Source organism: Caretta caretta, chromosome 1 (genome assembly GCF_965140235.1).
Source record: "Caretta caretta isolate rCarCar2 chromosome 1, rCarCar1.hap1, whole genome shotgun sequence".
Taxonomy (NCBI): Eukaryota; Metazoa; Chordata; order Testudines; family Cheloniidae; genus Caretta; species Caretta caretta.
In genome coordinates, this window is record NC_134206.1 from 343,459,010 (window position 1) to 343,472,759 (window position 13,750).

At 51.7% G+C, this 13,750-nt stretch overlaps 1 protein-coding gene across 2 annotated transcripts in view; it reads left to right on the top strand.

The window, feature by feature from the left end:
* ITIH5 (inter-alpha-trypsin inhibitor heavy chain 5) overlaps window positions 1–13,750 on the top strand; it is a 62,540-nt gene that overhangs the window by 22,950 nt on the left and 25,840 nt on the right. For both annotated transcript variants that reach the window (XM_048836651.2, XM_075124561.1), the window contains exon 7: window positions 2,826–2,942. In XM_048836651.2, the coding sequence (XP_048692608.2) occupies window positions 2,826–2,942 (117 nt within the window). The remainder of the gene's footprint in view (window positions 1–2,825; window positions 2,943–13,750) is intronic.

The following is a 13,750-nucleotide window of genomic DNA, read 5'->3' on the forward strand; positions in this document are numbered from 1 at the left end:
CACACCTAAGTGGTGTAACATTGACCAGATTGCAGCCACCCTCGTACTGCCAAACGATGATTAATTACCCCTTCCCCCAAAAATCACAAGAACTGACTTAAAAATCATGAGATTGTATCTTTTAAATAACAAATGTTGGGTTCTCGTTTGTTGTCTTTTGGTTTCTCAGCCTCTAGGGTGTCCTTGCTCGCAGGCTAGAAGCTTACTTTTTTCAAAAGACATGAAAGCTGAGATTCGAATGCAGTCTGATTCTGGCAGTTGAGCCTTTAAGAAACAACCGCTATTGGGAGACTTCTGATCCAATTCTCAGAGCCGGCAACACTGACACCCCTTATCTTGAATGTGACTCAGGGGAGGCAACTAGTCCCTGCACGTGATACTCCATCTTTAGCTGAGTAGCTTTCTTCCAGATCATTGCATGCCTTTGTAGTCTACCAGAGCCACACCTCTATAATCAAGTTGAGGGCAGTCATTATACTGCTCATTGGACCACACGTTGGCTTCTCTTGTCACAGAGTATGTGTTCTTCATACACCACTGATATGCAACAGCAACACAAGGGAACTCTCACTACTACATAAAAACATCGGTCCCTGCAGGGAACTAGCTAAATCCCACATGATAGATAACTAAAACTCAGAGCCCAAGCATGCACTTTACCTTTTAGCGTTAAAGATTCACATGGAGGGGACAATGGAAAAATTATATGTAAGAAAACAGTCAATCAAAGTCACCCGGCAGCTCTACCCACATACCTAGCAATTTTTCACATGAGCCAAACTGCAGCTATTAGCAAATGACAGATTTCGTGAACGGAACGCAGATAGCTGTGGTTGATGCTCTAAAGAGGCACACAAAGAACAATATCCCTTTTAGCTGCACCAGCTATTCACATAGGCTGAAAAATCACCCCTGTGTGAAGACCCGCGTCAGTCCTATTTTGATAGCTTCAGTGGGGAGGTGGCCAGCCACACAGCCTCTGCTCAATGTCTCAGCACACGGGTGCACTTCAGACAAAGTTCAGTGTATGCATATTTTTGAAGAGATTCACAAATTCCGAGGCCAGAAGGGACCATTGTGATCATCTAATCTGACCTCCTGCATAACGCAGGCCAGAGAACTGCCCCGAAAGAATTCTGAGAGCAGATCTTTTAGCAAAACGTCCACTCTTGATTTAAATATTGCCAGTGATGGATAAATTGGGTAAATTGTTCCAGTGATTAATTACCCTCACTGTCAAAAATGTATGCCTCATTTCCATCTGAATTTGTCTAGCTTCAACTTCCAGCAGTTGGATGCTGTTATACCTTTCCTAGCTAGATTGAAGAGCCCATTATTAAATATTTATTCCTCGTGTTGGTACTTAGAGACTGTTAAGTCACCCCTTCACCTTCCCTTTCTTAAGCTAAAGAGATGGTTTTCCTGGAGTCTATCAGTACCAGGCCTGTTTCTAAGCCTTTAGTCATTTTCGTGGCTCTTCTCTGAACCCTTTCCAGCTTGTCAACGTCCTCCATGAATTATGGCAAGTGGTTCTGCATCGCCTATTATGAGGCAACCTCACTGCCTTTCTCCCACCTCTGCTTGGCATCCACGTCCAAGCCTTCATCCTCTTTCACCTAGACCAGAGGTTCCCAAACTTTTTTTGCGGAGCCCCCACTTCGGAGATTCATGTCCCATGTGTGACCCCCTCACAGGGGCTGGGGAGGGGAAAGGGGGCCTGGTACTCATGGGGGCCAGAAGCAGGGCAGGAGGGGTGCTTGGTACCCCCAGGGGCAGGATAGTACTCACCACCTGGCAGTTGAAGAAGGTTTCCTCTCTCGCAGCTGTCGGATGGTCTTCGCTGCCAGGACCCAGCTCCCTGCCTGTCTTGCTCCCACCTGCCCAGGGGAAGCAAATGGGGCATGCTGAAGGGCTGGGGTCAGCAGGGAAGGCTGCTCCCTGTGAGTACCCGAGCCCCTGCCAGACACAGCCCCCACCTCACCTCGTCCCTTCAGCACAGCCCTGTCCACTTCCCCTGGACTTTTTCCAGCAGGGGAAACAGATGCCCTGGAGTTGCACTGAAAGGCTGGGGTGCAGAGGGTTCTGGAGGGGGCTCTGTCTGGCAAGGGACTCAGCACTGCTGGGGTGCAGCCTTCAGCTCCCCACTCACAGTCACTGCCAGCTTTCCCAGCAGAGGCGGTTGCGGGGTGCCGGTTGCGGGGTGCTGCAACTCTGGCAAAAGGGAAGCAAGACACACAGGGAGCCTTGTCCCAGCAGCGGAAACCACCCACACAGCCCCGTCCGCTTCTCCTGTCGGGCAGAGATGCCTGGCCCTTTAGTGCTGCCCATCCTCAGACAACTCCATTTGTTCAGAAGCCAGTCAAAAGCTGCCTTTGTCTTTAAACCCTGCCTGACCTTGCCCTTAGTTACCTCCACCATTCCCTGCTTTCTTTAGCCCTACCTTGTCCTCTTTGTGGCTCCTGCCAACGGCAACAGCCTTCCTGTCTCCCTCCATGCCACTGTCTCCTTTAAAATCTCAGCTGAAAATCTCTGTTCCCCATTCAGCCAGAACCACTTAATTCTTTTCTGCCTCTGCTCTGATTCCCCGTTGCACCATGCAGCAGCATCTAGCTCTGTTCAGCATTTGGGGACGTCATCAGTACGAAAAATGCTATTCAGAATTAAGGACCAATACTGCTCCCATTGAGGTATATGGCAAATCTGTTGACTTCCCCGGGGGCAGGACCATGCCCTCTAGTTGCAAGCAGCAAAGGTATCCTGGTGATGGGTGTGGTTGACATTATTGTGACCTGCCATGTGTCCTTGACTTTCTCTCCCTCCCTCAGATCCTGAATGGATACTTCGTGCATTACTTCGCCCCCCAGAATCTCCCTCCGCTGCCGAAGAACGTTGTGTTCGTGCTGGACAGCAGTGCCTCCATGGTGGGAGCAAAGCTCAGACAGGTGAGCCAGGTGATGCTATGCGATGCAGAGTGGTTTGCTGTGAGGTTACCATGACGACCACTTAGGCTGGTAGTCTGGCCACCAGGGCTATGGGGAAATTACATGGGAAGCCCCTGGCACCAGGAGGCCCATGAGACATCTCAGCATTTGGAAGGAAGAGGATGGAGACATTACAGAGCTGGGCTCATGCAAACCCTGAGCAAAATCCAGGTCTCACTGAAGCAGGGGTGGATTAACTCACAGGCCCATGGGGCCTGTGCCCAGGGGCCCTGGGCAATTTGGGGGCCCCCGTAGGAGCGCCGGAACCTGTATAGAAGTGGGGGGATCACCGCTGCTGGAATCGTGGCCCCGCCCCCTGCTTTTCCTCTTGCCCCTGGAGCTAGGCTGTGGTAGGGTGAGCATATTTCCTACAGGGAAAATGGGACATCACACGGGGCTTTCCCAAGCCCTGCTCCCCCAGCCCTATGGAGCTGGCCTGAGTCACTCACCTGAACCCCCCACTTCTCCCACATGGGGCTGGCCTGAGCCCCACTCCACCTGCCCTGGGTGGGGGGCTGGGGTGCCTGAGAGCAGCCCCTGGACCATGTCCCCATCCCCTGAGGTGCGCCACTCAGGGCAGGTGGAGGGTCTGGGGCTCACCGGGCAGCTCTTGCCATGGCTTGACCCCGGCTTCCAGTCTGACCAGGGGGCGGGGCCTTGGGGAGAAGGGGAGGAACAGGGGACGGGGCCCCATGGAAAGGGAGATGGTGGGGGGCCCAAATGTTCTTTGTGCCTAGAGCCACAATAAATCTTAATACATCTCTGCACTAAAGTCAGTGGCAACGCTTCTATTGACTTCAGTAGGGCCCGGATTTCACCCCAGTCTCTGAGAGCTGAGTGACGCTCCCACAACTGCCAAGTGGAAGCAACGGCCAGAAAGAGAGGGTGAATGGGGCAAAGTCTATGACACAGCTTGATCTGTAGGACCACAACCCTCCCAAATAGCTGTCTCCTTTCCCCTCATCTCATCTCCTCCCCTTCTAGGAAAGGATTAGCCAGAGAGGTCAGTGCTGCTGAAAGCCCCTGGCCTGTCCAGTAAATGGGGAGCCTGCACCTTTACCTAGCACAGGTTTAACCATGCCCCATCAGGCAATGACACACGTCATGTCCAGGTAGGCTAAAATGCCGCTGTGTGGGATCTGCACAAGGGCAAAAGCTGGTACGAATCTGCAGGGGCAGTGCTGGGCTACAGGCATGGCCAATGTGGCTTGGGGTTGGGACATATTATTAAGACAGGTTTCAGAGTAACAGCCGTGTTAGTCTGTATTCGCAAAAAGAAAAGGAGTACTTGTGGCACCTTAGAGACTAACCAATTTATTTGAGCATGAGCTTTCGTGAGCTACAGCTCACTTCATCGGATGTATACCGTGGAAACTGCAGCAGACTTTATATACACACAGAGAATATGAAACAATACCTCCTCCCACCCCACTGTCCTGCTGGTAATAGCTTATCTAAAGTGATCATCAGGTTGGGCCATTTCCAGCACAAATCCAGGTTTTCTCACCCTCCACCCCCCCACACAAATTCACCTCTCCTGGGTGATAGCCCATCCAAAGTGACAACTCTTTACACAATGTGCATGATAATCAAGTTGGGCCATTTCCTGCACAAATCCAGGTTCTCTCACCCCCTCACCCCCCTCCCAAAAACCACACACACAAACTCACTATCCTGCTGGTAATAGCTCATCCAAAGTGACCACTCTCCCTACAATGTGCATGATAATCAAGGTGGGCCATTTCCAGCACAAATCCAGGTTTTCTCACCCCCACCCCCTACCCCCATACACACACAAACTCACTCTCAGCCCATCAGGTTCCCTTGCTAGCTCCACCAGCTGCTGATGAGATGTCTGGGTACGGCCCAGAGCCATCTTCTGGGGTCTGGCTGCCAGCACGGGCACTAACTTAGCAGATGTAAACCTAGTCTTGAGAGTTTGAACCATGATATTTAGACAAAGCCTTGACTACATGCGGCACTTGAAAAGAGGCAGATCTGTACCAGCATGTGCCCCTGAAACCTCTATGGTTCTACATAACACTGGACTGTCATGGCCCATTGAATCGAGCGTTTCACTGTAACGGCCCCTTCTCTCTCTGCCTCGCCGAGCCCTGATTACTAGAGAAGTGCTAATAGGTGAAACAGCTCCCGCTTGCTGCTTCTGTGGTGATCAGCGAGGACTCCAGAAAGACGCCATGGACCCTATGCTCTGGGAAGACTTGGAGTAGCTTTCTCTCCCCTGCCCCCAGCCTGTGTATTTGTGTTTTAAATTCTGGTCTAATTAGGGGGCTGGGATTTGAGTCTGTTTAGTGCAAGGAGCTGACTGGGTTTAGGAGCAGGTCTCCCAGGGTTAATCCCAGGCCATGCTGTTTGGAATAATGGCGTGAACAAGAAATGCTAATGCCCCATAATCTTAGACCTCCTCAGGAGAAAAATAAAACCCTTTAGTGGTAAAAGGTTAATCCTTCAATCCAAGACAATACTGGGGCAGTTCACACCGACTCTTGGCAGGCTGGCCATTCAGTGCCTTAATCCCCTGGCTCAGCATTGCATTGCTTTGCTTGCTAAACACTTTATCCCCCTTTTCCAGCAAGCAGGGCTGGTGGATGGGTTTTGGCTTTAGCCACTCAATTTAAGAGACAGTACTGATGTTTTTCAGCCAAACAACACAGCAGCAGCATTTCAGGGGTCTGTTAGTAAAGCTACTTTCCCCTACATATGTAGTTGGGCCTGTACTCATTCAATAGCCCGTATGTCTTTATTCAGAACCTGCCCTCCTGTGTTCAGTTAGTTAGCTGCATGTTTGCCATACAAGCCTTGGGGGAGGTAATTCAATGTACTAAAAGTCACACTTGATTATAGCTTTCAGGGGAGGTGGTTAGACTTCATAGAAGTGGTGGCTTCTAAAGGAAGATATAGGATAATTATATATTATATAAGCAAGTCTATTGTAAAATAGCTAATAGAGAGACAGGGCCTGCCCAGGTACACATGGACAAAGACAAATTGCCAGTGGATAAGTGGTGAGCTAGGTGTATGTCTGGTAAGTAAGTTAGTGTCAGCATTGGTAGCCAAATAAATTACCCCATAATGACTGTTCTGAGTGGCTCCCAGAAGATGGGGGGAATTGACAGTTGTGACAATGTGACAGTGTGATTCCAGTATGGTAAGGAAATCCCTCTGCCTGAACGGGTCTACCATAACGCACATTTTTAAACCACCTCCGGCTTTGTGTTCTCCAACTTGACAATGTTGTCTTTAGCTCAACACCATAGACTGTTTTGTGGGAGCATCAAAAACCACAAAGGGGCGGAAACACAATGTCATTGATGGCTAATGGCTAAAGACTAGCAAGAGAGGCATGTGCTAATGCACGTTGGAGTAGGGGAAATGCTTCCTTTTGCTCTTCCACAGCAGAGTTCTCAAACTGTGGTTCATGGCATGTTTGGCAACGCACCGAGACCTGGTAGGTCGCATGGTGCTGGCTTTCCTCATTTCCAGCTGCTGAATCCCATGAGAAGATAGCTAAAAATACATTCAGTACTCTTCTGAGATGTCTTTTCATGGGCGGCATGTGACTCCTCCATTTGGGGCGGCTGGGCATCCCAGACCATGGCCCTGCCTCCCGCGGCCTCCTCCCCTTGAAGCCCCACACACACTCCGCCCCTGCTCAGCCCCGTCCCCCCCACCTCTTCCCTCGAGGCCCACCCGCCGCTCGCACCTCTTTGCCTCCTCCCTCATGTCCCAGACCGCCTGCCAGTGGACCAGTTGGCCAGCCGCTCACTGCTTGGGCACGCCTCCTCTCCCGGCCCCCATGTGGGCGGAGCAGGAACGGGCAGAGGCGGAGGGTGGGCGGGGCCTCGTGCGGAAGAGAACGAGTGAGAGCAGGGCCTCAGGGCAGAGCGCGGGTGGGGCCACAGACAGGGCTATAGCCAGAGCCCCTTTCAGCAGCGGCGCACTCCAAATGTGGCGGGCTGGCTGTTTGGGGAGGCTTAGCCTCCCCTGGCCTCTTCTACCCTCTGCCCATGTGTCTTTGCCATGTTAGCAGCAGCTATAGCTGCCATGAGGAAGGGTGAATGTGAATGTGCCGGTCAGGACGATCCCAAATGAGAATGGGAGGCATCTGTGAGACAAACTTTATTACAGCAGCAGAGAAATGTAGGGCTGGAAAGGACCTGGATAGGTCATCTGGTCCAGCCACCTGTGCTGTGCCAGGACCAGATATACCTAGAGCAGTGATACTCAGACTGTGGTTCGCAAGCCGCAAGGGTCTCTTTAATGAGTCTCCTGTGGTGCTTTGCAGCACATGATAGTAAACCACTGTGTGATCTAATTATTAACCAGTCTAAGTTATTAACCACTCAGGATGCTTTGACTATGTTATTAACCAATTAAGTTATCAAATTGCACTAAGTTATTAACCCTTTTTTGCTGTGAGAATAATATATATATATAAACAAAATATTTCCCTGGCATACTGTTTAAATACGAATAGTACTGTAGTAAAAGAAACAATGAATTCACACTACTGTGTCTCTTTAGGGTAATGTTGATCGCTAATTTGGCTTCTGAACCGCTGAGGTCTGGGTGTTACTGACCTAGACCATCCCTGACAAGTGTTTGTCTAACTTATTCATAGAAAACCTCCAGTGGTGGGGATTCCACAACCTGCCTTGGCAATGTATTCCAGTACTTAATCATTCCTTTTGTCAGAAAAAAAAGCTGAATATTGAACCTAAATCTTCTTTGCTGTAGATTAAGCCGACTGCTTCTTGTCTTAACCGTGCTGGACATAGAGAACAATTGATCTCAACCCCTGTAACAGGGTTGATTTATAACAACACTAGTGATTCAGAATAATGTAGTAGGCTTTTGAAATCCTCTGCACTACATGGGAGCGGAATCCTGGCTTCATTGAAATCATGGCCCAAACTCCCATTGACTTCAATAGGACCAGGATTTCACCCACAGTAGGCAGCTCTTACAGGTGACCTCATGCTTATGGTCCACTTGTGCGAGTTCTTTTTCTGCTCCTGTGCTCTTCTTTTCACTAAGTGCCAACTAGTCAGTTCCCTCCATCCCTCTCTCTTTCCCAAGTATCACAGTCTTTGAAGAGACAGGACATACAGCTCCAAATCCATTTAGTGCCAGCAGCTTGTCAATGTTTCTGTGAAAGAAACATTTTTCTCCATTGTCTCAGTCCAGCAGGGAAGCTAGGCCTCCATTGCTTCTTTCTGCTGTGGTTCTAACAGCATTTGAATGCGGGTCAGACCCTCATGTCATGTAAATCAGCTTTAGTGGTGCTATGATGCTTTACACCAGATGACGATCTGGTCCTGTGTGTGTCACTTTCCCTACACCATTTGGCAAACAGGGCATTTGTGAGAGGCAAGAAATTCCAGAGTAGGATATATGATTATAAAATACTTTATGCACTAGAGATCTAGCAGGTGTCTATTGTTGTTATGCTGGCAAGGAAAGTGCCTAAATAATTTTGTTCCTTCATTTGCAAGGCGAAATGATAGAACATATGCATGGGAGAGATGCATTAAGTATGAGTCTGAAGGAAATGGGGTCTATGCAATTCCAGCAAAGAATTGGGAAGCACTAAGTTTCGTACACGGGATCAGCGGCAGCCTGTCCAGTTCAATGTGCTGCTTCTTGCGGTGGCCAAAACTCTGGGCATGGCGACACTACAAAGTTAAGTCAACCTAAGTTACATCGGTATACAGTCGCCGCAGTAATTACATTGCTCGTGTGGGTCTACATTTGTGTCGGCGGTGTGCGTCATCACTACCAGTGCTTATATCGAGCGTACTGTCAGCGTGGGGCATTGTGGGATGGTTCCTGGAAGCCAGTAACAGTTAATGTAAGCAACACAGTGTCTACACTGACACTGTGTCAACCTAACAGCATCGACATTGACTCTACGCCTCTCACAGAGGTGGAGTTATTAAGACAGAGTAGCGGGGCAGTTACGTTACTAGGAGAGAAATTTTAGTGTAGACACTTCCAGAGTTAGGTGCCTTGCGTCGACCTAACTGTGTAGTGTAGACCAAGCTGTAATGATTCAAAAGAAGGCAAAGACCTTCCCCCAAAGTACCTAGACAGTTGTACAGTGGTGTTTTTTCAAGGCTGGGATGGGTTGCATACTAGGTGCAATTCCCTTGTAACCCCAGCATGTCGTTGCTATGATCCGATTCCCCTACCTCCACTGGCTGTGGGTGTTGTGGTAGTGAAGACTGAATTGAAAGCCCCATCTACACCTGCTGTAACAGAATCAGGGGATCCAATTATAACACTTTTGTCCCCTGAGCTGGATACAACATTGTTAGAAGTCGTAGTGTTGGTGGGGTCTGACCCTGTCCCCATAACTAGGTTAAATCCCTAAAGTGTCCAATATTTTAGCTTAGTTCTGAGAATATGGTGGGTACCCATCTACACTACAACTTCTAAGTGTATTGTAACCAGGCCGGGAGACAACAGAGCTGGATCCCCTGACTCAGTTACAATTGTAGCGTGGGCAGGGCTGAAATGTGACTAGCCCCACACCAGTCGTTTTTAAGATAATGCCAGTCACGCAGCATTACTAAATCTGTTTTCTTGGCAAAGCAGGTTTATCTGGCTCACCAGATTTTATTTTGATTGATGAAAAAGATTTCTCGCCCCTTGAACACTCACACTTACACTAGGATACCCAGTGGGGTTCTTATTTCAAGATGCTGGGGTGTGAGCAAGATCATACTTAGAGGTACTATGCAGCCGCCATATCTATTGTCCCATTCTTAAGCAATAAGACCCTAGAAACTTCTCTGGTTTGGACCTTTCATTTCTAATTTCGGGTCAAATCCCTGAGTAAAGATATCGGGCAAAATTTCCACTGACTTTAATAGAAGTTTTACCTGAGTGAGGACCTCTGGCTTTGGCCCAGTAAAGATCCTTCTCCAAGCACTGACCAGGTATTAGCTGGAAGTACTCAAGGCACTCTGCTCATGCGTGCAAGCTGTATGCTCCTGCATGTAACAGAAGATGCTGGAATCCCCAATCTCACACAATGTGATAGCCAGCCATTTGGAAAAAAGACTCAGAAGGATCAGACTAATCCATTCAGGGTGGTTTTAGTTTTAAAGCTTCTGTTCAGCTCTCTGGCCAAACTTTTAGAAAGTCACAATTAGCGAAGGATGAGATCCCGGTTGAAGGTTCCCAGGGATCGAGGTTTTACTGGGTTTGCTGAGTGTTCTCCTTAGGTGGATTTGCTTTTGTCACCGGTCACATTCTTAGAAAAGTCTGAGCACCTTGTATAAACATTTCTCTGCCTCTCCATGCCTTGACACCCAGCCCCCTTTTGAGTAGTTTCAGGTTGATTCTATTGATTGCCTGGATTCTGAATGCCAGCAACCATCAGGACCGTTTGACACCTTCCCTGCCCCACACAAAAAAAATTCCCTGTGTTGCTGAAGAACTGGCTGTGAGCTTTTTGAGTGCTAATCTGAATGGTGGCTGCTCTCCAGAAAAACCTACTTTAAACTGCCAAGGAGCCACTGAGCAAAATCCTAATCCAAATTGCAGCCTTCAGTGATTTCCAAAGGTACTATGTGAACAGCTGCCAGCCTTTCTGGTTTTATCTGGAGATTTAGAAAATGTGTCTACCCGACCATCTGGAGGAACATAGAGAAATTTTATACAATGTGCCCAGCATAGAATCTGTCAATATAGTTGCCTCCCACTCTGGAATAGAGTACAGTAGAGTCACCTCCATCACTCTCATTAGATGAAAATATGAGTGAATCATTGGAAAAATAGGATCTGCCAGACTGGATCAAACCCAGCTAGTCCGGTGTCCTGTCTCTGGCCGTAACCAACATGAGATGCTTCAGAGGAAGATGCAAGAACCTCACACTAGGCAGATGTGGGCTAATGTGTCTTCCACAACAACCAGAAGCCAATAAAATTGAGGCTAAATCAGCCCAGCCAGGGAAGTGAATGCAAGATCTGGAAGTTCAACTCTCAGGACTGTTGGCAAAAGCTCTCCAGCTAATCTCAGTTATGTTGATGAAGGGGAGAGGCCAGACCATAGAGGGCTTTATATGTCAGTGTTAACTCTTTGAATCGGGCTCAGAGTACATAGGAAGCAAGGATAATGCAAGTTTTGAAACTGAAATGCTCTCAGGGCCTGACCCAAAGCCCAGTGAAGTCAATGTGGAAGTCTTTTCATAGATTCCAATGAGCTTTGGATCAAGCCTCTAGTTAGTACATCATGAGATGGGATGAGCCCATGTACTACTGAAGAGATATTGACCTCTCTGCAAGATGAGTCTTTTATTGTGCAAAGTCTTTGCCACCCAGTACACTTACACAAGACATCTTCATGTCTTTTGAGCTCTGACTGTGTCTAATACCTTATTAACTAGAGCTATCATGGAATTGTTTCACTCATCACCCACATGCAGCTACCTCTGGGGTGGGTGGGAGGTGGCAGCTGTTTAACAGAGCGCAGAAGCACTTCATAACAAGTTTACAGTAGGCAGTGAAGAATATCGTCCCTGTAGATTGGATGAATGTGGGCAGGATATAACGATCTATATTGCAATCTGCTTGGAGACATTCAGCACATTTGCAGGTGCATCCCTGGGGCTTGATACAGAAGAGACATGGAATGTGTGTAAGGGAACAAGCAAACTGGAAGATGTTTTTAGTCATGGAACATCTGACTCTGAATAGGACATGACAGGCAACCGACAGGCGGCAGTTGGAGCCTGCCCTTCCAAGTGGGGGTGGAAATATGTACTACTACTCAGGCAAACCCACACATAGTCTACTAAGGACCGATGCATCAGGCAGAGCGACAACAGGTGATGGCATTGCACCAGGCGTCACTAGCGAAGTTCCCAGATCTGGCTCAGTGGGATTTGCATGCTAGAATGACTTGAAAAGTGCCGAAGAAGTAAACATCATCTTTCCTGGTGATGTCCTTGCTTTTCCATTCATGTCTGTTTAAAATGTTTCTCGCTCTGTGGCTGGCAGTAAGGTCCCATATGCCAGCCAGCTACTGCGCTCATAAAAGCCGGCTGGATTCCATGCAGTACATTGCTGCCGGTAATTGCATTGACAGACTTTTTATTGAAACTGCAGATGCTTGGTAGGGTGAGGAGACAGAGGAAAGACTCCAGTGACAGCTAACGTTTGCAGGTCCACCAGTTTGGAGCCCATTCTGCAATCCTTCCTCAATTGGGACAATGTCATCTAGTGGTTAGGGCACAGGAATGAGCACCAGCGCTGGGTTCTGTTGGGTTCTATAGGGGGCGGAGTGGAGCTGGGGCTAGAGGCGGAGCTGGGCTGGGGGCGGAGCAGGGGGCGGAGAGGAGCTGTGGCTGGGGGCGGAGCAGGGGGCGGAGTGGAGCTGGGCTGGGGGCAGAGGTGGGCTAGGGGCGGAGCAGGGGGCGGAGAGGAGCTGTGGCTGGGGGCGGAGCAGGGGGCGGAGTGGAGCTGCGGCTGGGGGTGGAGCTGGGCTGGGGGCGGAGCAGGGGGCGGAGTAGAGCTGGGGCTAGAGGCGGAGCTGGGCTGGGGGCGGAGCAGGGGGCGGAGAGGAGCTGGGGCTGGGGGCGGAGCAGGGGGCGGAGTGGAGCTGCGGCTGGGGGTGGAGCTGGGCTGGGGGCGGAGCAGGGGGCGGAGTAGAGCTGGGGCTAGAGGCGGAGCTGGGCTGGGGGCGGAGCAGGGGGCGGAGTGGAGCTGGGCTGGGGGCAGAGGTGGGCTAGGGGCGGAGCAGGGGGCGGAGAGGAGCTGTGGCTGGGGGCGGAGCAGGGGGCGGAGTGGAGCTGCGGCTGGGGGTGGAGCTGGGCTGGGGGCGGAGCAGGGGGCGGAGTGGAGCTGCGGCTGGGGGTGGAGCTGGGCTGGGGGCGGAGCAGGGGGCGGGGAGGAGCTGTGGCTGGGGGCGGAGCAGGGGGCGGAGTAGAGCTGGGGCTAGAGGCGGAGCTGGGCTGGGGGCGGAGCAGGGGGCGGAGTGGAGCTGGGCTGGGGGCAGAGGTGGGCTGGGGGCGGAGCAGGGGGCGGGGAGGAGCTGTGGCTGGGGGCGGAGCAGGGGGCGGAGTGGAGCTGGGCTGGGGGCAGAGGTGGGCTAGGGGCGGAGCAGGGGGCGGAGAGGAGCTGTGGCTGGGGGCGGAGCAGGGGGCGGAGTGGAGCTGCGGCTGGGGGTGGAGCTGGGCTGGGGGCGGAGCAGGGGGCGGAGTGGAGCTGCGGCTGGGGGTGGAGCTGGGCTGGGGGCGGAGCAGGGGGCGGGGAGGAGCTGTGGCTGGGGGCGGAGCAGGGGGCGGAGTAGAGCTGGGGCTAGAGGCGGAGCTGGGCTGGGGGCGGAGCAGGGGGCGGAGTGGAGCTGGGCTGGGGGCAGAGGTGGGCTGGGGGCGGAGCAGGGGGCGGGGAGGAGCTGTGGCTGGGGGCGGAGCAGGGGGCGGGGTGGAGCTGCGGCTGGGGGTGGAGCTGGGCTGGGGGCGGAGCAGGGGGCGGAGTGGAGCTGGGCTGGGGGCAGAGGTGGGCTGGGGGCGGAGCAGGGGGCGGGGAGGAGCTGTGGCTGGGGGCGGAGCAGGGGGCGGAGTGGAGCTGCGGCTGGGGGTGGAGCTGGGCTGGGGGCGGAGCAGGGGGCGGGGAGGAGCTGGGGCTAGAGGCGGAGCTGGGCTGGGGGCGGAGCAGGGGGCGGGGAGGAGCTGTGGCTGGGGGCGGAGCAGGGGGCGGAGTGGAGCTGTGGCTGGGGGTGGAGCTGGTCTGGGGGCGGA